Source organism: Typopeltis vanoorti, chromosome 8, assembly GCF_054136105.1.
Source record: "Typopeltis vanoorti isolate ZY-2024b chromosome 8, IOZ_Tvanoo_1.0, whole genome shotgun sequence".
NCBI classification, from domain to species: Eukaryota; Metazoa; Arthropoda; class Arachnida; order Uropygi; family Thelyphonidae; genus Typopeltis; species Typopeltis vanoorti.
In genome coordinates this window covers 43,891,301-43,915,047 of record NC_143556.1, presented here as the reverse complement: position 1 = coordinate 43,915,047, position 23,747 = coordinate 43,891,301, and the positions used below count along the sequence as shown (strand labels likewise).

At 37.2% G+C, this 23,747-nt stretch overlaps 1 protein-coding gene across 1 annotated transcript in view; it reads left to right on the top strand.

Annotated features, from left to right (window-relative positions):
- Positions 1–17,339, top strand: part of LOC150103957 (alpha-aspartyl dipeptidase) — a 155,411-nt gene extending 138,072 nt beyond the window's left edge. The window contains exons 7-8 of the mRNA XM_090397202.1: positions 3,602–3,684; positions 17,024–17,339. Coding sequence (XP_090253328.1) covers positions 3,602–3,684; positions 17,024–17,093 — 153 coding nt within the window. The 3' untranslated portion in view covers positions 17,094–17,339. The remainder of the gene's footprint in view (positions 1–3,601; positions 3,685–17,023) is intronic.
- The last annotated feature ends 6,408 nt before the right edge of the window (positions 17,340–23,747 follow it).

Below are 23,747 nucleotides of genomic sequence, written 5' to 3'. Positions count from 1 at the left end.
TATAAATTTATTCTGTTGTCTATTTCCATTGAATTTACCATCTTCACTAAAAATTGTGCCTAAATAGGTGAAATGTTTTACTTGTTGTATAGATTCACCATTCAGGATACAGTTGACATTTTCAATGCCCATTTTCATTGCCTTTGCCTTTTTATTGCTGATTTTCATACCAAATTTATTACAATTGTTATTCAATTTAGTCAGGGAATCTTGAAGACTTGTACTGGATTTCTTTAGAAGTATAACATCATCTGCATAAAGTAAACAGCTAAGAATAACATTGCCAATTTTGATATCAGATTTAATACCACTTTCCTTCATAATGTGATCCATATAGATAATGAATAACAGTGCATAATGTCATTCCTTGTTGCACACCTGATTTAACATCAAACCATCATCCTGTACTTCCTTCAGTTTTAACTGCTAACCAACAGCTTAAATGGAGATTATCTATTGCTCTACATAATGTTCCATGTGCACCATATAACTGCAAGAATTTTGAAGAGATTTCCTCTTGCTACCTTCTCATATGCCGTTTCCAAATCTGCAAAACTTAAATACAAATCCTTGTTATATTCCCAAGATTTCTCAACTATTTATCATATAGTTACAATCTGATCCCAACAACCTCTATTTGGCCTGAATCCAGCTTGTTCTTCACCAAGCTTCCCTTCCAATTTTTCAAGTATACTTGTATAAATCTTACCAGGGACACTTCAGTAGAGAAGTACCTCTGTAATTCTCACATTGTTTTATTTCCCTTTTTCTAGATGGGTACTATGAGAGTTCTACTGCAATCATCTAGAATTCAACCCTCTGACCAAGCCTTCTGAATTATGGAGGCATAAAATTTTACAGCACTATAAAACTTTTCTGCCTCCATATTTGAGCATTTCTGGTCAAATTTCATCTACTCCAGCTGCCTTTCTACATTTCAAATTTTTCATGGCTTTTCTACTTCAAGTATGCATAAGTGTTCCTGACTCTATTCCTGTTGGGAGTTATCTACAACAGTAATGACACTTTTTGTTTCATTTAGCAATCTTTCAAAGTAATTACTCCAGGCATCTAGAATATCGTTATCTTCAGTTTTCATATCACCTTTGACTCATTTTCCAGTACTCTTTCCTCCATTTCTAAGCTTTTTCAATAGCCTCCATTTTTAAAAGAATATTTTGCCACGTTCCTGATATTTATTTTCTGTCTTCTTTCCATGACTTTTGTTTAGAAAGTTTTTCACAGCATTTTCTTGCATTTTTCTCTGTATTCTCTAGCACTAGCTGTCTTACTTGCCAGGAAGTTTCAATATGCTTTTTTTTTTTAATTTTCTTTATTGCATCTTTAACTTCTTCAGTCCTCCATGGGGTTCAGATTTTTCTATCCTTACAGACAACCTCACCACATGCCTCTAAATCAGTAAATGTTTTCTTCAAGATTTTCCACTGAATCTCCAATGTTTTTTTCCTTGTTTTTTTAGCTCTAATTTTTTTCTTGAATAATGTTTGTGTATTTGAGTCTACAATTCACCTCTGAAAGCTGTTCAAATTTGTTTCATTTTAAAACTTTCTTATCTGCTCTTCTTTTCAATATCTAATTCAGTTTTATCCTGCTCAAGTCTAAATGGTGATCACTTCAAATTTCAAATCCTCTGTACACTCTAGTGTCCTGCACCAGTGAGAAAACATCACTATCAACAATAACATAGTCAATGAGACTTTTCTTATTCCTTGCCTCTTCTCTCCATGTGAATTTTTGCACATTTTATGTTGGAGCATTGTGTTAGTAATAACCAGTCCATGTCGTAAGCAGAAATCCAACAGGTATTTGCCATTATTATTAGCTTTGCTTTTTTCTCCAAATTTTCCCAAAACATTTGTATATGCCTGGTAATCATTTCCTACTTTGATGTTTAAATCTCCAACAAGGACCAACTTTCCCTTTTTCATTGTGTCAGTTGCCTTCTCTAATGCCTCAAAAAATTCCTCCATTTCTTCCTTAGTAGAACCTTCTGTGGACCATAAGCACAAATAAGTCTCATTGTCCAATTCCCCATTCTGATATTTGTCCATATCATTCTACTTGATATTACCTGCCATTCAAGAAGATTAGCCTTGTATTTAGTATTGAATACCATAGCTACTGCTTATTTTCCCTGATTGTTATTGCCTGAATATAACAGTTTGTATTTGTTACTTAGAAAGATCTCACCTGTTTTTGTCGTCTCCATTTCAGTCATGCCTATTATGTAGATCTGATCCAATTCTTCTGCTAGTTCCTTATCTTTTCTATTGATGCTTCTTGCATTGATAGCACCAATCTTGTGAACTCTGCTGACGCTGAGTTGGGATGAATTCTGGGAAAAGAAGATTAAATTCATCTTTTATTATTTTTGTCACACAGTTCTTTAAAGTTGTAATAATTCCCAATTTTTGTTGAGGATGATAAAAGCAGCTAGTTTGAAGATATCTTCCTATTGGCCTCATAGACTTCTAACAGCGTTCCTCAGTCTTCGTTTAGTAAAACATCTAAAAATGAAAGTTTGTTATCCTTTTCAATATCCAGAATAAACTTAATTTTAAGGTGACAGTTGTTAAGGCAACTAACAAATTCCTCTAGGTCTTTTTTGGATATCTTTCAGATAATAAAAATATCACCACCATACATGCGGTTTTAAGGTGGCTTGTGATAGAGTGCCTTCAAATTTTTCCTTGAATTAATTGGTGACAGGAGGCATTAGTGGGGGAGTTCATTGCTAAATCATAGTTTTGGAAATAAAACTTTCCTTTCCAAATAAAGAAAGATGATTGAAGGGAAAGATTTATGGTGCCAGGAGGAAAAAATATTCAAGGATATTGATGGTTTTTTTTCAGTTGGAATGTTTATGAATAAACATTTGTGATCACCTCCTGTTGCCAATTTTCTTCTTCTTCTTAGCCTTTTTTTTTTTTTTTATGATAATTTTTGGTTATAGAGCTCCTCCATTTGTCTCCAATCTTTCTCTGTCCTAATGCCAGCATTCTCTGACCATCTCCACAATGTCATCCTTCCATCTTCTCTCTTGTGGTCCAGGCATTTATCTTCCTTCATATGGATGACAGTGATTGTCACTGTCCTCTCTTTTCATCCATGCAGTATGTCCTTCCCATCTTCATTTTAATTTTAAAATCTTTTCACCCTATATCCAACACTTTTGTCTTTCCTTATATCTTCAGCTGCCATTTACACCTGGAAAAATTCAAAGAAGACATTCTCTCACAAGCTGCCTTAAAACCACACATATAGCAGTGATACATGGATAATGATTAATAAGAGTTGATTAGCTGACTAAAATCTAGCAGGTCCATAGGATTTTTTAGTAGACTTGTTGGATCCCAGAGAAAATGTATAAATGTAGTTAGCAGTAATAAAGGTGACATTTTATAGAAAATGCTGCTCTTCCTAGTATGAGGCCACTGAACTGTATTATTGAAACAGATGTTTAAAAAAAGTAAATTATATTTTAAATGCTTTCTATTTAACCTATGTAAGTTGTTAATAGAATGAGAAATTATTCCTTCATAATTTTGATCTAATATTTGAAAAACTGTGTCTACTTCAGGGCTTGAGAGAAGGATGTATAATTGATGTTGAAGGAGATAAAGCAGTTTTGAAAGGTCTAAAAGGAGCAAAACTCTTCATTAGGTAATGTTGTAATATTAAAAATTAAATAATGCATATGCTTAAGAAGAATTTGCCTTAATTAATATCTAAGAATTATCTTAAATAATCAATCCAATCTTCCACCCCTAATAGGGACCACAGGATAAGTTTGCTGTAGTGGATAGCTTGCTATCATGAATTTCTTTTAACATAGCATTCTGCCTATAGGGCATTAGTTGGGATTTAGCATTGCTTTGTAGTGAGAATCGAGTGTTGTAGTGTTGTAATTGAAAGGAGATACGTTCAACTATTGTATAATGAAATCTTAGGAAAATCTAAAGGAAATTGCCATAACAAGCTATAGTATTCTTTTGACATGTACAATTGCATCTATTGTATATTATTAGAATATTATTGATGTTATTGTTGAAGGACTTTTTAATGGTTTGTTTTAGTGCAGGAAAGTGTTTGCTGTAAAAACTGACTATAAACTGTCTTTTTGTTTATTTCACTCAATCATTTCAATTAGATGTAATTTGATATTTTTAATATTTTAAAAAATATTGAAAGTTTATTTTTCACTTGGTTAGAGTATAATAAATTTAGTTTAATCCTTTATCCAAGTGTGAGCAAACAAAGTTTGCACCTGAAAGTATCTTCAGGACTGGGTTAAGGTGGTACACACCAGGGCAACTCGTTGCAAAGGTGGAGCAAGCTACCAACACTCCTATCTCAGTATCTCCTATAATGCAAAACACATCTCCATGCGGATATGTCTAATGTTATGCATTAAGGGAAGTGCCACTACCCAGACTAGTTTCGATCTTTATTGAGGTCTCTTCAGTGGGAGCCAGGCCCAAGTGGAGATATCAGGCAGAAGCATTAGCAGGTCATCTCTACCTATAGGAATTGCCAATTGGTGTGCCACCCTTTTTTTAATAATTTACTCTGGATTTAGAGAAAGATGTTGAAAGTTTATTTTTCACTTGGTTAGAGTATAATAAATTTAGTTTAATCCTTTATCCAAGTGTGAGCAAACAAAGTTTGCGCCTGAAAGTATCTTCAGGACTGGGTTAAGGTGGTACACACCAGGGCAACTCGTTGCAAAGGTGGAGCAAGCTACCAACACTCCTATCTCAGTATCTTCTATAATGCAAAACACATCTCCATGCGGATATGTCTAATGTTATGCATTAAGGGAATGGCCACTACCCAGACTAGTTTCGACCTTTATTGAGGTCTCTTCAGTGGGAGCCAGGCCCAAGTGGAGATATCAGGCAGAAGCATTAGCAGGTCATCTCTACCTATAGGAACTTTGTTTGCTCACACTTGGATAAAGGATTAAACTAAATTTATTATACTCTAACCAAGTGAAAAATAAACTTTCAACATCTTTCTCTAAATCCAGAGTAAATTATTAAAAAAAGGGTGGCACACCAATTGGCAATTCCTATAGGTAGAGATGACCTGCTAATGCTTCTGCCTGATATCTCCACTTGGGCCTGGCTCCCACTGAAGAGACCTCAATATAAAGGTCGAAACTAGTCTGGGTAGTGGCCCTTCCCTTAATGCATAACATTAGACATATCCGCATGGAGATGTGTTTTGCATTATATAGGAGATACTGAGATAGGAGTGTTGGTAGCTTGCTCCACCTTTGCAACGAGTTGCCCTGGTGTGTACCACCTTAACCCAGTCCTGAAGATACTTTCAGGCGCAAACTTTGTTTGCTCACACTTGGATAAAGGATTAAACTAAATTTATTATACTCTAACCAAGTGAAAAATAAACTTTCAACATCTTTCTCTAAATCCAGAGTAAATTATTAAAAAAAGGGTGGCACACCAATTGGCAATTCCTATAGGTAGAGATGACCTGCTAATGCTTCTGCCTGATATCTCCACTTGGGCCTGGCTCCCACTGAAGAGACCTCAATATAAAGGTCGAAACTAGTCTGGGTAGTGGCCCTTCCCTTAATGCATAACATTAGACATATCCGCATGGAGATGTGTTTTGCATTATAGGAGATACTGAGATAGGAGTGTTGGTAGCTTGCTCCACCTTTGCAACGAGTTGCCCTGGTGTGTACCACCTTAACCCAGTCCTGAAGATACTTTCAGGCGCAAACTTTGTTTGCTCACACTTGGATAAAGGATTAAACTAAATTTATTATACTCTAACCAAGTGAAAAATAAACTTTCAACATCTTTCTCTAAATCCAGAGTAAATTATTAAAAAAAGGGTGGCACACCAATTGGCAATTCCTATAGGTAGAGATGACCTGCTAATGCTTCTGCCTGATATCTCCATTTGGGCCTGGCTCCCACTGAAGAGACCTCAATAAAGGTCGAAACTAGTCTGGGTAGTGGCCCTTCCCTTAATGCATAACATTAGACATATCCGCATGGAGATGTGTTTTGCATTACATTATTACATTATAGGAGATACTGAGATAGGAGTGTTGGTATCTTGCTCCACCTTTGCAACGAGTTGCCCTGGTGTGTACCACCTTAACCCAGTCCTGAAGATACTTTCAGGCGCAAACTTTGTTTGCTCACACTTGGATAAAGGATTAAACTAAATTTATTATATTTTAAAAAATAGTTTTCAAGATAAAAAGCTATTTTAAATACATCATCCAAAATTACGTTGTGAATCTTAATTTACTGCAGAAGGCAAACTAACTTTTATTTTATTATTGTCATTAAGGTCATATATCCCAAAAATTTCAGAGTTTAAATTTTTGGGACACACACACACACACTCTGCTTGGAAAAAAAATCAACAGATCCCCCCCCCCCCCCACGGGCAAGTTGAATTGTGCTATGTAACAAGTCGCATGCTTGTAGCCAACATCTTCTAAGGTACCACTAACAGTGTCAATTTTTCTTTCTGTCATCAAGTGACTGCTTTGCTAACCTTTTCTCTCCCATTCTGTTTAAGTGACTATACTATCTTTAAATTAGCTCTACTCACATCTTGTGTACTGACAACATCACGTTCCTGTCTTTATTTCTAATATGATTTTGCCATAGATGCCATCCGTTTACTCCCATAATTTTGTTGACAGTTGTCATATCTATAGTCCATAATCTTTGATTAACTGTTTTATTTCTAACTCAACTCTCAGATTCACAAGTTAAAATTGGTTGAATAGTGTCTTGTATGGTGTTATTTTAAGCTAATTCCCCACAGTACCAGTTTTATGTATTCAGTTATCTATTTCTAAATTTAATTTTCCATCTTCACTAAAAATTATACCTAAATAACTGAAATATTTTACTTGTTCTTTAGGTTCTCCATTGAGAATGGGGTTGATACTTTCCATGTTCCTACCTATTTTAATAGCTTTTTATTGAAGATTTTCATAGCAAATTTGTTACAGCATTATTCATTTTACTTGTTGAGAGGCTTATACACTGGTTAAACATGATAACTAATATTTAAGGAATTGACAGCGTATACTAGAAATATAGATTAAATAAACTTTAATATATACTTTCCGATATTTCGGCGAACGTCACGTTGCCATCTTCTTGGGAACTTACAATAAAGACACGTGCACACAAGTACTAATAACAGCAAATGAGACTGAAGCTAGGAAGCTAGCGTTTTCCTAAAGTCCTGATGGTGCCGGGCTGTATTGGTAGTTCTTGGCCGTTGGGCTGAAGTTCTTCTGATAAAAGTTTCCCAAATTTGGGGCAGTTTTATGCATCCAAATTTGTTGAGTTTTGGCATGTTCCTAAGGGCCGAGGCTGATTCCATGAATAGTCTTTCATACTTGAACTTGCTGCGGTGTATTACTGTGGCTTTCTTCCATCTTATTCTGTGGCGAGTATCCAGAGCGTGGTCTGCAAGCCCAGAGTGGCTGTACTGGTGAAATCGGATGTAATCCTTGTGTTCTGAGATTCTGATATTTGCTGTCCTGCCTGTTTGGCCAAAGTAGGACAGTTTACAGCTGCAAGGGACCTGGTATACACCAGGTAGGTCTAGGGGAAGTGGTTGGTCTTTGGTGGAGCGGATAAGGGATGCCAGTTTTCTATGTGGTCTGTAACATGTGGTCAGGTCATGTTTTTTTAAGATTTTATTGATTTTTTCCGAGGTGCCTCTGATGTAGGGAATAGTGAAGGATTTAGAGTAATCTTTTTTGTGAAGGGGAGGGAGTGGTGGGTTGTGGATAACTGGGTTAAGTATTTTTTGGATTTTTTGGAGGGGGTAGCCGTTGGCTGAGAAAGTGTCACGGATGTGATTTAGTTCAGTGGTTAGGGCTTGATCATTAGAACAGATTATTTTTGCCCTGTTGAATAATGTTTTAATAACTCCATATTGTTGTGAGGGGGGGTGGTGGGATTGTTGGTGAATGTATCTGCCTGTATGGGTGGGTTTTCTATAAACTGAGAAAACCAAGGTTCCATCAGGTTGGCGGGTGACTAGTGTGTCTAGGAAGGGGAGGTTATTGTTTTCCTCTTTTCCCAGGGTGAATTTGATTCTAGGGTGTTGGTTGTTCAGGTGTGTTAGGAAGGAGAGGAGTGAATCCGGGCCATGTGGCCAAATAGCGAAAACATCATCAACGTAGCGAAGCCATATGGTAGGTTTTTGTGGGGCTGAGTTTAAGGCTTTCTCTTCAAACATCTCCATGAAGAAGTTGGCCAAGGGTGGGGAAAGTGGTGAACCCATGGCTGTCCCCTCTATCTGTTTGTAGAATTTTTCCTGCCAAGCGAAATAGCCTGAGTTCATTGTAAACTGAAATAGGGCTGAGATATCGGGAGGAAATTTAGCTTGGATTAGCTCTAAGGTTTCGTTGAGTAATTTGAACAATAACCTCCCCTTCCTAGACACACTAGTCGCCCGCCAACCTGATGGAACCCTGGTTTTCTCAGTTTATAGAAAACCCACCCATACAGGCAGATACATTCACCAACAATCCCACCACCCCCCCTCACAACAATATGGAGTTATTAAAACATTATTCAACAGGGCAAAAATAATCTGTTCTAATGATCAAACCCTAACCACTGAACTAAATCACATCCGTGACACTTTCTCAGCCAACGGCTACCCCCTCCAAAAAATCCAAAAAATACTTAACCCAGTTATCCACAACCCACCACTCCCTCCCCTTCACAAAAAAGATTACTCTAAATCCTTCACTATTCCCTACATCAGAGGCACCTCGGAAAAAATCAATAAAATCTTAAAAAAACATGACCTGACCACATGTTACAGACCACATAGAAAACTGGCATCCCTTATCCACTCCACCAAAGACCAACCACTTCCCCTAGACCTACCTGGTGTATACCAGGTCCCTTGCAGCTGTAAATTGTCCTACTTTGGCCAAACAGGCAGGACAGCAAATATCAGAATCTCAGAACACAAGGATTACATCCGATTTCACCAGTACAGCCACTCTGGGCTTGCAGACCACGCTCTGGATACTCGCCACAGAATAAGATGGAAGAAAGCCACAGTAATACACCGCAGCAAGTTCAAGTATGAAAGACTATTCATGGAATCAGCCTCGGCCCTTAGGAACATGCCAAACCTCAACAAATTTGGATGCATAAAACTGCCCCAAATTTGGGAAACTTTTATCAGAAGAACTTCAGCCCAACGGCCAAGAACTACCAATACAGCCCGCCAGGGGGCACCATCAGGACTTTAGGAAAACGCTAGCTTCCTAGCTTCAGTTTCATTTGCTGTTATTAGTACTTGTGTGCACGTGTCTTTATTGTAAGTTCCCAAGAAGATGGCAACGTGACGTTCGCCGAAATATCGGAAAGTATATATTAAAGTTTATTTAATCTATATTTCTAGTATACGCTGTCAATTCCTTAAATATTAGTTATCATTATTCATTTTAGTTAAAGAGTCCTGAAGCACATACTGGATATATTCAGAAGGCAGTATAACACATCATTTTCATAAACAGTTCCTTTCAGTATCTCCAATTTTAATCAGGTTTAATGCCGCTTTTCTTCATATTGGGATCCATACAGATGATGAATAAGAATAGAGATAAGTGCAATCCTTGTCTTATACCTCATTTGATAGCAATCCATCTATCTTTCTGTATATCTCCTTGAGTTCTAATGCTGACTAACGAGAAATTATATTCTTATAACTATGTAACTATAAGATATATATTTCTCTGTATAATGTTCCATTTGCACCAAACTGTATGAACAGATTTTCTTTTTGACACCTTATCATGTGCTTCTTTACATCCACAAAACTTAAATACAGATCTTTGTCATATAGTCATTGAATCAGTGTTATTCAATATATACATCAATGATATCAAGAAAGATCTGACAGGAGATGTTCAATTGTTTGATGATGATACAAAGATAGGCAGGGCAATCAGGGATGCTACTAATATACAGCACTTATAGAATGATTTGAATAACCTGAAACGATGGGCAAATGATAATGGCTGTCAGTTCAATGTTAGTGAGCATAAAGTTGTGCACTTCGTCATGATAAGCTTTCCAATAGTATATTATATTGGTGGGATTATGTTACAAGAAATAATCCCACCAATATAATATAATACAGCTTGGACAAACTGCTGTGAAGTCATATACAAGTGCCTAGTTATGAAGTTGAATCGTGTCAGATATTTGTTTGCTTTTTTAATTGAAAGATAAAAACAAGAATATAATTTCTCGTCAAGAATAATCAAGATATGTGGTATTTGCGCAAAGTGGTAGTTATTATCTGATTTTTACGAAAATAAAATAAATAAATAAAATTCCTGACAAAATTTTCGTCAGTCTAAATATTAAGTTCATCTAAATCAGTTTTTCATGCAAATAGATAGATGCATATGATGAAGCTAATGCTGTTTGTTTCTTTGTGGATACAACTAAAAAATAAGCTACTTGTTACAGATGTTACAACGTTGCTTTCTCTAAAATCTTAATGCTTTCCTTAATGTAATTTCCTTCCCTATACTGTGATCTATCCCGTTCAGAATTTTCTAACTTTAAACTCCGAATCATCCTTTTGTAATTTCACTGTGAAAGTGAAAATTATCCACCAACTAAGAGTGAATTCTCTAGACCTTCTTCCTGGGGGCCGTCTCCTTTTCAGACACTTACAAATTTGTTTTTTAAAGCTGCGCCAGTCAGAGTCCTAGGACAGAAAGATCGTTGTTCAGAGAGACCTTCCCAGAATCTTAACGCCTATTTTATCTTACTAAGGTTCTACAGCATCTGTAGAATTCTTAGCTTGCAGTCGTGACTCTAATGTTCTAAATTCCCCTTTGTATAGGTTCAGATTTTATGAGTGGTAAGTTGGTCTCATGCTCAGACAACACCCAGGCTTACATAACCTAATAAACATAACATGTTTATTAGGATCTTAGGGTACTTACAATTAGATTGAAATACACACAAGAATTTAATCAGTTAAACACTAAATCAAACTGGCGAATACAAGTGAACTTTCTGAAATTTTGTATTGTGAATGTTATGTGTATCATAACATTCACAATACAAAATTTCAAATCAGATTCTGTCTACAATTCTAGCTCTTCACATTAATTTGGTCTCACACATGAGCATAAGTTTTCAGACAACCAGACTAATAAAAACACCAACCAATTGCTAAGCATATTAGTCATTCAAAGTTCCCTAAGTATTTGTCTATAATTTCCTTTCCATTAGAAACCGATTTGCCTTTCCTTCTAATACTATTGGAAAATAAGTAAGAAAGTTCTGTACGTTACCATCACTGTGTGTGATTACCATCTCCGCCTGGTGTGTCTTCTTTTGTTGGATAAGACTCTGCACTTCCATCAGCTTGAGTTCACGTGGAGGTCATGTTGTTCATCCGATAAGACCCTTCTCTGCACTTAGCAATGCTAGCATTTGTCTCGATCCTTTGCGGGTCGCTATGGTCAACGTTCCCGCCTTTGGGAAATAACTTTCCGCTGCCTCATTCCGGTAGGACTTCTATCGACAACCCGAAACAGCGGATGCTGACATCTCACATACTGCCCATCCAGTACCCATCAAGCATTTACAGGGAAGAGCTCACCGTCCGACATCGTAGTACTTTCTTCTATTGGTCAGCAACCCCAGGTCCAAGCAAGAACAGGAACAAAACTCGAGAGAGCATTAAGCTCATGCGAATCCTTACTTATTCTATCTCCGTTGCACCCTCTTTTTCGCTGCAGAAATCTTCACACGGCACTTTTCCTTGTGCCCTTAAGTTGTTTCATCATAACTTCTGCTTGAGGAGCACTCTTTTCGGGGAACGCGAGCTCAATTCGCCTTCCACGTAAGCCTTTGCCTCAGGCATTACGCTAAACTGGGTGGCTAGCACGTGACCCTTGGACTTTTGTTTACACTGGATATACATTTCATATAGAATGCATTTTGATCGCCAGAACTTACAAAACGGAATTTCTATTTAGACAAACAAAATTCATTTTTCCTTTGTACTTCACATTAAAGTTATTCATTCATGCCCCTTTTTACAATTTATTTCCTTACTATAGTACAAGTATCTCTTAGTCATTATTTTATTCTTGTTAAATCTTGAATGAAATAATTTTAATGGAAATTCCTCATTCAAGATCTAACAAATGTCCCCCCCCCCCTTTCTCTAAAAATTTTTTAACAAAATTTTTCTTTAAGCTATCCCTCAGTTTTCTGGGGAAAACCCTTCTATTTTGCTTGGGTCTCAATTGAAAAAAAAAATTTTTTTTTCTAGGTAAGAACACATTCTGAGTCTTCCATGCAAAGAGCATTCTTATGCCCATCCTGCTTCCTTTGAGATATATACTTGTCACCTTTTACTCTCCTATAAGATCTCTTAGTCTTATTTTCAATACTGACATAGTTGACTCCCAGTGTCCCTTTATAGATGGTATTCTGTCTCTCGTTTGTGATTTCATCATCTACAGGTATCTTAACTTCGTTAGTGTCATCAGCATCTTGATTTTCTCTTTCTTTCGATGAGGAGGTTTCATCTGATTCAGATTGAATGCTCGCTGCATGGTCCCCTTTTCCCTCAGTCAGCTCTACTTTATTCACACACTGAGACTTGTAGTTTAGTGGGATGTTTCCTTTACTCTGAGCTTGTGACTTCTGATCCCTCATAATAATTTTCTTCCTCCCAAGAAAACATACCTCCTTTCTTGAATAATTGCATGAGAAGTTATATTTTCTTAAAAAGTCCTCCCCTAAAATCAGCCTTAGGTGTGGGAGAGAGTTTCTGGGCAAGACTATAAAGTTATGCCAGACATACAAGCCATAATCGGGCAATCCCATCTTCAGTCCTACCGATTTCGTAGCATTGGCAGTAGAGGGGGGATATTCCTAGAAGTCTGATGGGTTTTCTTAGGCGCTTGATCCTTCCCTTCACATGGGGCTCCAGTTCCTTGAAATATTTTTTTGAAATGATGGAAGCTTGGGAACCGGTATCAATTAATGCCCTGAACCCCTTCGCGCAAATTTTTCCATTCGCTGTCATTCCAGGGAATTGTCTCTGACTCCGTTTTCGTCCAATTGTGTAGCGCAAATGTGTGATTTGGTCTCTGAGTGATATTTTCCTCTTGAGTTTTCTTGCCTAACAAAGCAATCCCAGGCAAGATGCCCCATTTTATTACAACTATAGCACCTTGGGCGGTTCTCGATAGTAACTCCTCTTATTATCTCCGTCAGAGGACAAAGGAGAGTACATACTGCATTTGGCAGACAGCTCTGCATCATGAAGTCCATTTTATCTAGTATCAGTTGTTGTAACTTCTCAACTTCCCTGTGAATAAGATTTGTTGTCCCTTCATCCTGCACGGAAGAACTCTCTGATCTTTCGCAGAGGCTGATGTTAATTGTCTGAGAACTGCATCAAGATGCTCCATAACCGGCTGCTGCAACTTCTCCACCTCTTGCCTGACTAATGAGTGAACCTCGCTAATATTAAAGGACACCAGTAGTAACATTACAAATTGACTTGGTTCTATTCCCCTTAATTCCTCTCTGTGTCTTCTGTTTCTCTTTCCTTTCCAGACCCTCTTTCAGTATTGGGATCCCTAATAGTGTCTCTGTCTTCCCTGATCAAATTAACAGGTCCAACCATGGCTGCGGAACAGATATCCCCAAGCAGCTTCTCTCTTTCTTTCACTGCTTCGTAACATTCTTCCAAACTCGTTATGCCCTTTCCAAAGACTGTTTCTCTCAATTCCTGCCTCAAATCTATTCTAAAGTGCTGAAAGACTGCCGAGTCTAAGTGGTGCTTGTCTTCACTAGATACACTCAGGGTACTTGCGAGAGTTAGTAGCCTGTTGTGAAAATCAGATACACTCTCCTTGTCCCTTTGTACAATTCTTTGAAGTTTCCATAGGTTTGGTCCTGCATTCTTCGCCTTTGAAAAATTGGGAAATGAGGATTTCCTTAAACCTTTGGTGGTTCAGGGTTTCCTTCAGAATGGGCGAGGAGTAAAAGAAACTTTTTGCTCTTCCCACTAGCTTACTGCATAGCAGAACAAGCAGTTGGAAGTCACTCCATCGTCCAATCTTTCTAAGTTCTTCAATGTACTCAAAAAATGTTCTTACATCATCAGTGTCCTCTCCAGAAAATTGAGTAAAAATCTGCTCGGGGTTTATTGTCCTGAAAAATTCTGAGTCATTTAATTCGGAGCTCAACAGGAGAGACATACTTGCACTTTATTTCATAAGGAATATACAAAGGTAATTTCTTAAAAAAATTTCCTAATAAATTCCTGATTGCTGGGCATGAAACCAAGACCAACCAACTCACTGTGATTGATCCAATAAACTTAAATTAATGGAACAAACCACGTCCTGTCGGCTGCGCCATTGTTACGACGTTGCTTTCCTTAATGTAATTTCCTTCCCTATACTGTGATCTATCCCTTCCAGAATTTTCTAACCTTAAACTCCGAATCACCCTTTTGTAATTTCCCTATGAAAGTGAAAATTAGCCACTAACTAAGAGTGAATTCTCTAGACCTTCTTCCTGGGGCCATCTCCTTTTCAGACACTTACAAATTTGTTTTTTAAAGCTGCGCTAGTCAGAGTCCTAGGACAGAAGGATCCTTGTTCAGAGAGAGACCTTCCCAGAATCTAACGCCTATTTTATCTTACTAAGGTTCTACAGCATCTGTAGAATTCTTAGCTTGTAGTCGTGACTCTAACATTCTAAATTTCCCTTTCGCATAGGTTCAGATTTTATGAGTGGTAAGTTGGTCTCATGCTCAGACAACACTCAGGCTTACATAGCAAAACATGTTTATTAGGATTTTAGAGTACTTACAATTAGATTCAAATACACACAAGAATTTAATCAATTAAACACTAAATCAAACTGGCGATTAAAAGTGAACATTCTAATAAATAATCAACAACTCCGGCCTTGAAGTTAATCAATGATACACATAACATTAACAATACAAAATTTCAAATCAGATTCTATCTACAATTCTAGCTTCTCACATTAATTTAGTCTCACACATGAGCATAAGTTTTCAGACAACCAGTCTAATGAAAACACCAGCCAATTGCTAAGCATATTAGTCATTCAAAGTTCCCTAAGTATTTGTCTATAATTTCCTTTCCATTAGAAACCGATTTGCCTTTCCTTCTAATACTATTGGAAAATAAGAAAGAAAGTTCTGTACGTTACCATCACTGTGTGTGATTACCATCTCCGCCTGGTGTGTCTTGTTTTGTTGGATAAGACTCTGCACTTCCATCAGGTTGCATCCACGTGGAGGTCATGTTGTTCATCCAATAAGGCCTTTCTCTGCACTTAGCGATGCTAGCATTCGTCTCGATCCTTTCTGGGTCGCTATGGTCATCGTTCCTGCCTTTGAGAAATAACTATCCGCTGCCTCATTCCGGTAGGACTTCTATCGACGGCCCGAAACAGTGGACGCTGACATCTTGCGTATTGCCCATCCGGTACCTATTAAGCATTCACAGGGAAGAGCTTGCTGTCTGACATCGCAGCACTTTCTTCTATTGGTCAGCAACCCCAGATCCAAGCGAGAACAGGAACAAAACTCGAGAGAGCATTAAGCTCATGTGAATCCTTACTTATTCTATCTCCGTTGCGCCCTCTTTTTCACTGCAGAAATCTTCACACGGCACTTTTCCTTGTGCCCTTAAGTTGTTTCATCATAACTCTTCTGCTTGAGGAGCACTCTTTTCAGGGAACGCGAGCTCAATTCACCTTCCACGTAAGCCTCAGGCATTACGCTAAACTGGGTGGCTAGCATGTTACCCTTGGACACGTGTTTACACTGGATATACATTTCATATAGAATACATTTTGATCACTAGAACTTACAAAACGGAATTTCTATTTAAACAAACAAAATTCATTTTTCCTTTGTACTTCACATTAAAGTTATTCATTTATGCTCCCTTTTTACAATTTGTTTCCTTAGTATAGTACAGGTATCTCTTAGTCATTATTTTATTCTTGTTAAATCTTGAATGAAATAATTTTAATGAAAATTCCTCATTCAAGATCTATCACAGACTTTCTATTTGACATTAATTATTTACATGGGTATCACATGTACTAAACTATATAATAAAAGTTAAAATGTTATAAAAAATGATCACTCACAGTTATAAACTGGAAATTAAATTACTGTTTCACTCAGTGAGTATTACAATGAGCTGTTTTTTAGTTAATTTTTGAGTGAGTTGCTGTTTGTTAAAAGATTGATTTTTCAAATGAGTATAATAAGAAATATGCTTAGATTACATTTTGGATCTTTATTGTTACATAAACTTTCTGTGGGTTTGATAAATCATTACAGGAGTTCATTGCTCATACCTGTTTTGTAAGCTGGTAGCAAAATAAATTGTCATCATCATCATGTCATCTTCCTTATACCCTCTTTTACCTTGCGGTGTCGAGGGTCCATTGATCATCGGACCTCACTCCGTTTACAGGATAAGGTGGTCAGCCTTATGCCCCGGTGTATCCTATGGCCTGTAGTGTTGAGTTCTCAAGGCCAGTTTTGCCTGCTTTGCGGGATGAAAAACCCCAGAATAAACTGGGGAAAAAACCCTGCTGTCCACGCCCAAGACTGGCTAACTTGGCTATGGCTGAGGAAGATCCTTCAAGCTCCTCACGTCACCGACGGGAATCGAACCTAGGACACTCCTTCCCCAGGCATATGGTTGCGAAGCACATAGCCACTAGGCTAACCGTGCGGACGCAAAATAAATAAATTAATGAAGAAAAAAATATCTTCTTTACTTAATGAAGAAAATTAATGAAGAAAAATATCTTCTTTACTTAATGAAGAAATACTATATTTATGCTATTTAAAAAATCTTTGTATAAACAATTTTCTCAAAAAGGTTTTTTATTACTTATTATTTTTTTAATAGAAACAAAGATCCAGTAGTCTACGAAATTGGCAGTGATATCAGCTTTCTCCTATCAGAATCACAGATTTAATTCCTCAGATTATATTGCAGTTAACTGAACTCAAAAAATTTGTTTCCATTTCTGTTCTGATTTATGAAGAAGAAGGATATTTTAATTTAAAAGAAAAATAAAATGCTGTAGCATTATACCTTGAAACTTTGCTTCATTATGTTCAGTTAAATTATATCAAAAATTGTAATTCGCTGGCTTTGGAATTATAGGAATTATGAAAGAGTTATGTTGTGACAGAATTTGAATAAAATAATTTTCTGCTTATGTAACTGCTAATTCATTATTTAAAATATGACAGTTGTCATAAAATGGATGCATAAAACATGACTCAGAATTATATTCATATCTATCTACTTGATCTTCTTGTCTGGGAATTAATTGTAATGCTTAACATGACCTCATCTTGCTATTTTTTATTATTATTAATATCTGACTACCATGGAGTCAGAGACTCATCATGGGAAGTACACACTATTGCATACAATGCTCATCCAACCATGACATAAACTGGTTCAATGTGTTTACATTCACAACACACTCATGCAATATATATTCCACTCACCATGCATAGAACTGCTCCTTACTCCTCTGCTCACACCCTCCTTATACCATTTATCCTTGCCCGTTCCACAAAAATCCTCTTCCATGTCAACCTCATAACAACCCCTGACTAGCCTATATGTCTCAAACATATCCCCCCCCCTTCCTCCTCTTCACAAGGCTCTGCAATTTACATTCTCTCAATCTGTCCTCGTACTCATCATTCCACTGACCACCTTTGTGAATCTTCTCTGGACTCTTTCCAACATATCCATATTACCATGAAACCCAGCAAACAAATCTGTGCACAATAATCCATGTGAGGCCTGATCAAGGTCTCACATCAGGTCATCCCAAAAGTGTGTCATTTTTAGCATTAAGTTTTGAAAGGATATAAAAGAAAACTCACTTGCTATTTTAATCAAGTATATATTCTCCATTTGAATCAATAACTCTCTTCCAATATTGTGAAAGCTTCATAATGCCATTTCTATAGAATTCAGCAGGTTTGGAAGCAAAGAAGTCACAAAGGCTTAATTTCAGTGCCTCTAATGTATTGTATTGTTTTTCATTAATGAAATGTTGCAAACTTTGAAATAAGTAGTAATCTGGAGAATACGGAGGATGCGGAAGCTTTTCCCAAGTTCTTCAACCTTGGTCCAGGTGATTCTTGCACTATGAGGACATGCATTATCATGGTGAAAAACAACACTCCTTTGATTGACCAGAGAACACCTCTTTTCTTTCAGTTTTTCATTCAGTTGAGCGAGTTGTTCACAGTATAATTCAGCTGTGGTTGATTGGTTTTGTAGCAAGAGTTCAAAGTGTACAATACCAGCCATATCCCACGAAATGCCTAACAAAACCTTCTGAGGGTGAAGGTCTTGTTTTAGCTGAGGTTTAGCCTGTTCCCCTGAATTAACTCACTGCTTTTGGTGCTTAACATTCTTGTAAAGTATCCACTTTTCATCAACAGTGACTACACAACTCAAAAACGGACAATGAACCTCTCAAGAATGAAGAGTATTGCAGATGTTGGCCTGCTCTCTTCAATTGTTGTTCGTCAGTTCGTGTGAAACCCACTTGTCGGCTTAAACACTATTCCAAGTTCTAGCAAATGGCGTTGATGGTTGGTGAACAATGAATTAAGATCTTTTGCTAAATCTTCAACAGTTCGATTGGCATTTCTTGCAATAGCAGCTTCCAGTATATTATTATCGAGAGAGACAGGACGCCCAGAGCATGGGGAGTCTTTCTAGCTAAAGTCCCCTAGTCAAAATTTTTGGAACCATCACTGGCGCATTCAAAACATTATCATCATACGCTTGCACATTTTTTAGTGTTAGCAGCATTGGTGCCTTTTTTGAACTCATAAAGCATGATGTGCCTAATGTGCTCTTCAGTGACCTCCATAGTAATAATGGGTTATTTAAACAATAACTTATGTATGATGTTCTTGCAAGGTTGAATTAGTTAGAATGAGGCCACCTCAGATTAGCAGTACTTATAAAGCTTTAAAAATTCATGTTTAGACAGCTATGTTTGAACGTATAAAAAATGACATTATTTTTGGGAGGACCTGATTCAATGCCATCATAACCTCTTTATTTCTGCATGTCAGGGTCCTCTGCATCATTGTTATTATCCGATGTGACATCTTCACAACTTGTGCAATGTGGCCATTGAATTTCAGGTCCTTGTCCATTACCACTCCCATCTTTATTTCCTTTAAAGTTTCCCCAACAAGTGTATTTTTGCATCCCATTGTTGCTTACCAAATCTAAAAACCTTACACTTTGCAACATTGAACTGATAGTTCCACTTACCTCTCCATTCATGCAATCCATTCAAGTCCTCCTGTAAGGCCATAACATCTGCTTGACTCTGCATTGCTCTCCCCAATTTTACATCATCTGCAAGCAGCTGCATATCAAAGCTACATTTATATTAATGAAGTAATATTAATTAGCATGAAATAATAATAGCAAGATGGAGTAGTACTGTAGTTTAGACAATTTTTTTTTTTTAATATTGTTAAGAAAGAGCCTTTATTAAGTTTCTAGAGTATAAGAATCATCTGAAATTGACATAATCACAAATGTCTTCATTACTTAATTGGAGGAATAGTATATTTATGCTAATAAAGAGCTTTATAGTTTAATGTGCTTTACCTGGTTAAGTTCTAATAAAGAATTTTATAAGTTTCTCAAAAATGTTTGTTGTTTAGATAGAAATGAGGATCTTGTAATATGAAATTAGCAGAAATATCAGCTATCGGCAGTATCACTGACTTATTATTATTATTAACATCTAACCTCCATGGAGTCAGAGACTCATTGTGGGAGGTACACACTATTACACACATTGCTCATCCAACTGTGCTTTAAACTGATTCAATGTGCCTACACCCACAACATGTGGATGGAATGCATTTCCATCCACAACTCAGGAAATGCATTCCACTCACCAACCACTCTCCATGCAAAGAACCTACTCCTCACTTCTGTGCTCACATATTCATTATACAGTTTCCAGCAATGGCCTTTTGTTCTACTCCCCCTCTCCCATTCTATGAAAAATCTCTTCCATGTTGACCCAAGAACAACCCCTGACTAGCTGATATGTCTCAGTCATATCCTCTCCCCCTTCCTCCTGTTTACGAGGCTCTTCAACTTACGTTCTCTTAATCTGTCCTCATACTCCACATTCCAAAGACCATTGACCACTTTTGTGAATCTTCTCTGAACCCTTTCAAAACATCCTCGTCACCCTGAAAACTCCGACCAAATCTGTGCGCAATAATCCATATGAAGCCTGATCAAGGCCTTATACAATGGCATCACAGCCTCTATTTCTGCATGTCAGGGTCCTCCACATCATTGCCATTATCTGATGTGATGTCTTCACAACTTGTGCAATGTGACCCCTGAATTTCAGGTCCTTGTCCACCATCACTCCAGATCTCTCATCTCCTCTCCTCTACTTCCTTTAAAGTTTCCCCACTAAATGTATACTCTGCATCCCATTGTTGCTTACCAAATCTCAAAACCTTACACTTTGCAACATGGAACTGATAGTTCCACTTATCTGCCTATTCATGCAATCTATTCATGTCCTTGTCCGTGTGTAAAGGCTTAAATGCTGTGAGGACATCACATTGGAGGCTTAATGGATTGTATACAGCACTCAGAAAGGATTAAAACAGAATTTAATACTTCCTATATTTCATCTCAGTCACTGAGACATCTTCAGGGATTACAAAAACACTAATGTAACATTTTCACAAATATCACAAAATACTAAGCCCAACTATGTGGGTGACTCTAAAGTCCTATCTAGGTGGAGCACCCTCTAAGGGTGGTTGTAGGTGGCCTGGAATGTAAGGTGGGATCTCTGATGATAAGTGTTTCCCAAATCTTAGGAAGCTTAACGCAACACTCTTTATTAAGATTTGGTTGATTTCTGCGAGCTGCTGCTGATTCTAAAAATAGCCTCTCTTTTTTGAATTTGATGTGGTGGAGCATGGTAGTTTTTTCCATGAGATCCTGTGGGTTGTATCCAAGACATGGTCAGCCAGGCCTGACTGACCATAGTTGTGGTTGCAGATGTACGACTTGTGTTCCTCCAGGCTGATGGTTGCTGATCTGCCTGTCTGTCCAAAGTATGCCAGCTTGCAGGAACAGGGTACTTTATAAACTCCAGGCACTGAGAGAGGAGGGAGCTGATCTTTTGTAGAACAGATAAGGGTAGAAAGTTTGCGGTGGAGCTTAAATACTGTGTGTAGGTTGTACTTTTTTAAAATCTTGGCTATTTTTTCCAATGTGCCACAGATGTAGGGTATGGTGATGGCATTTCTAACTGATAATCAGTTCCCCCCCCCCCCCCCATTCCCCGGTCTTCTCTTCAGAAAGAATTTAGAAATGCCATCACCATATTGTTATACCCTGATAACTTAAGAATGTGAAAATTTCAGTTATCATGGTGTAACAAGAGAAGAAATAAAAACCCTGTATAGATAACTAAGTAAGCAAGCTTGTTCCTAAGCAGATATCGTTAAGAGCCTTTGAAACAAATACAAAAAATTAAAAGAAAGAAAAATATGCTTGCATCCAAGTGAAAATTATAGCTGAATTTGTTTGTTGAACTTAAAAAAGAAAAAAGAAGGGAATTTTATTACAGTTGTGATATGATAAAATAAGGTTAAGTAAAGCAAAGAAGATTAGGCATAGGATTTTGTATGTGAGAGGCTAGTTTTTATACTTGAAATAAGAGATTAAAGATTCGAGTTAATTCTTAGAAAATTTTGAAAAGGGGATTAATTTAGTATAGATGACATAGAGGTTAGCTAAAACAAAAACTAGATCTCAAGGTCATAATTCCCGAATTGAGACTTAGTTACATGTCAGTCGTGTGCACACGGACTGCATGATGTTTTGGAGAAAAACGGCATTCTAATTGGTCAGTGAAATCGACTCCAATAAGGGGGGGAAGAAAAGAAATTGAAGAAGGTGCCGGTAGGGGTCATGGTATAAAAGGGTTAGGAAATTCCCCCACAAGGCTTTTTTCCTCAGAGTTTTCTTCACGAGTCTTTGTATAGGTCTCACGCGGTTTTCCTGAGTGACGGATTAGGAGTTTTCTCCATCCGACACAATAAGGAAACAAAGTGTGCGGGATTTCGATTCCGTGTTCCTATTGTAAGAAAATTCTATAAAGAAGTCAGTGCCCACGTGGTAAATTTCACAGCCATAGAATAGATGATCCTATGTATGTCCTTGATTTAAGAATGTGAGGTAAAGATTGTGAAAGCCCATCTTAGTGCCGAAAGAACTTAGGAGTGAATAGTTATAGAAGAGTTCGTCCTAGGAAGGTGAAAATCGGAAAAAGGTAGAGACCAGTGTAGAAGACCCAAGTCAAAAGGTACTGTAAAATATCGTGTCAATTTAAATCATATGTAACTGTAATCATTATTCAATTACTGAACAATTGAAGGGATTAATGAGAATTATACTAGGACTTTAGTACATGTCAGACTAGAATGAAAATGAGCTTGTTACTATACATTAATAAGTATTCATGTGCCTATAGATTTATGCATGTACATTGTATTTTATTTAAGAGAGTTTTAAGGGCTAAAAGTGTGTATTAGCTCAGCGAAAGGATAAATTTAATCCATATTGTCTTAGTAAGAAAATTAGAGTAACTGAATATATATGTCCTAGAAAATACAGAATTATAGTGTGATCAGATCAGTAAGGGGTTAGACAAAAAAGGTCAACTAGTTCTAGAATTATACATGTTTGTATGTATAGAATCTGTTATCGCAATATGATTGCCAATTCTTATATAGGATCTTAACCTAATACTTGTGTTTAGCTAGTGTTAATTTGTATTTATATTCCTAGTTTTGAATTGAGTTTTCTTTGATAAAGAATGAATTGTATCATGTTTAAGAGTTCAATAAATTTTTGTTCCTTGAAAATACAGTTGTCTGAGATTGCTGCTCAATGCACCACTTGTAACAACGTATGAACCTAATCACCCGGGGTGGGGGGGGATTTTGTTAAGTTATGAGATAAAGGTCACGACTGCATATTAGTTTCACACTCAGACATATTTTGGTAATTGCTCCTTGTTTTTGAATTTTATATCTTAAACTAAATGTCCTGAAAGGCGCAATATAAAATACATATTTAGGGACACAAAGGGGACAAGAAGCTTGAATATTTGTATTTGGGTGATATCTCGTATATAGATAAGATTTGGATAAAGACAAGTAGAGCTTCACGTAAGAATAGTTGAAAGCCTAATAATTGTAAATTGGGACACAACAATATCCTACATCCGTGGCACATCGGAAAAAATAGCCAAGATTTTAAAAAAGTACAACCTACAAACATCATTTAAGCCCCACCGCAAACACTTTATACCCTTATCCGAGGAGGGAGCCGATCTGCAAAAGATCAGCTCCCTCCTCTCTCAGTGCCTGGAGTTTATAAAGTACCCTGTTCCTGCAAGCTGGCATACTTTGGACAGATAGGTAGATTAGCAACCATCAGCCTGGAGGTACATAAGTCGTACATCTGCAACCACAACTATGGTCAGTCAGGCCTGGCTGACCATGTCTTGGATACA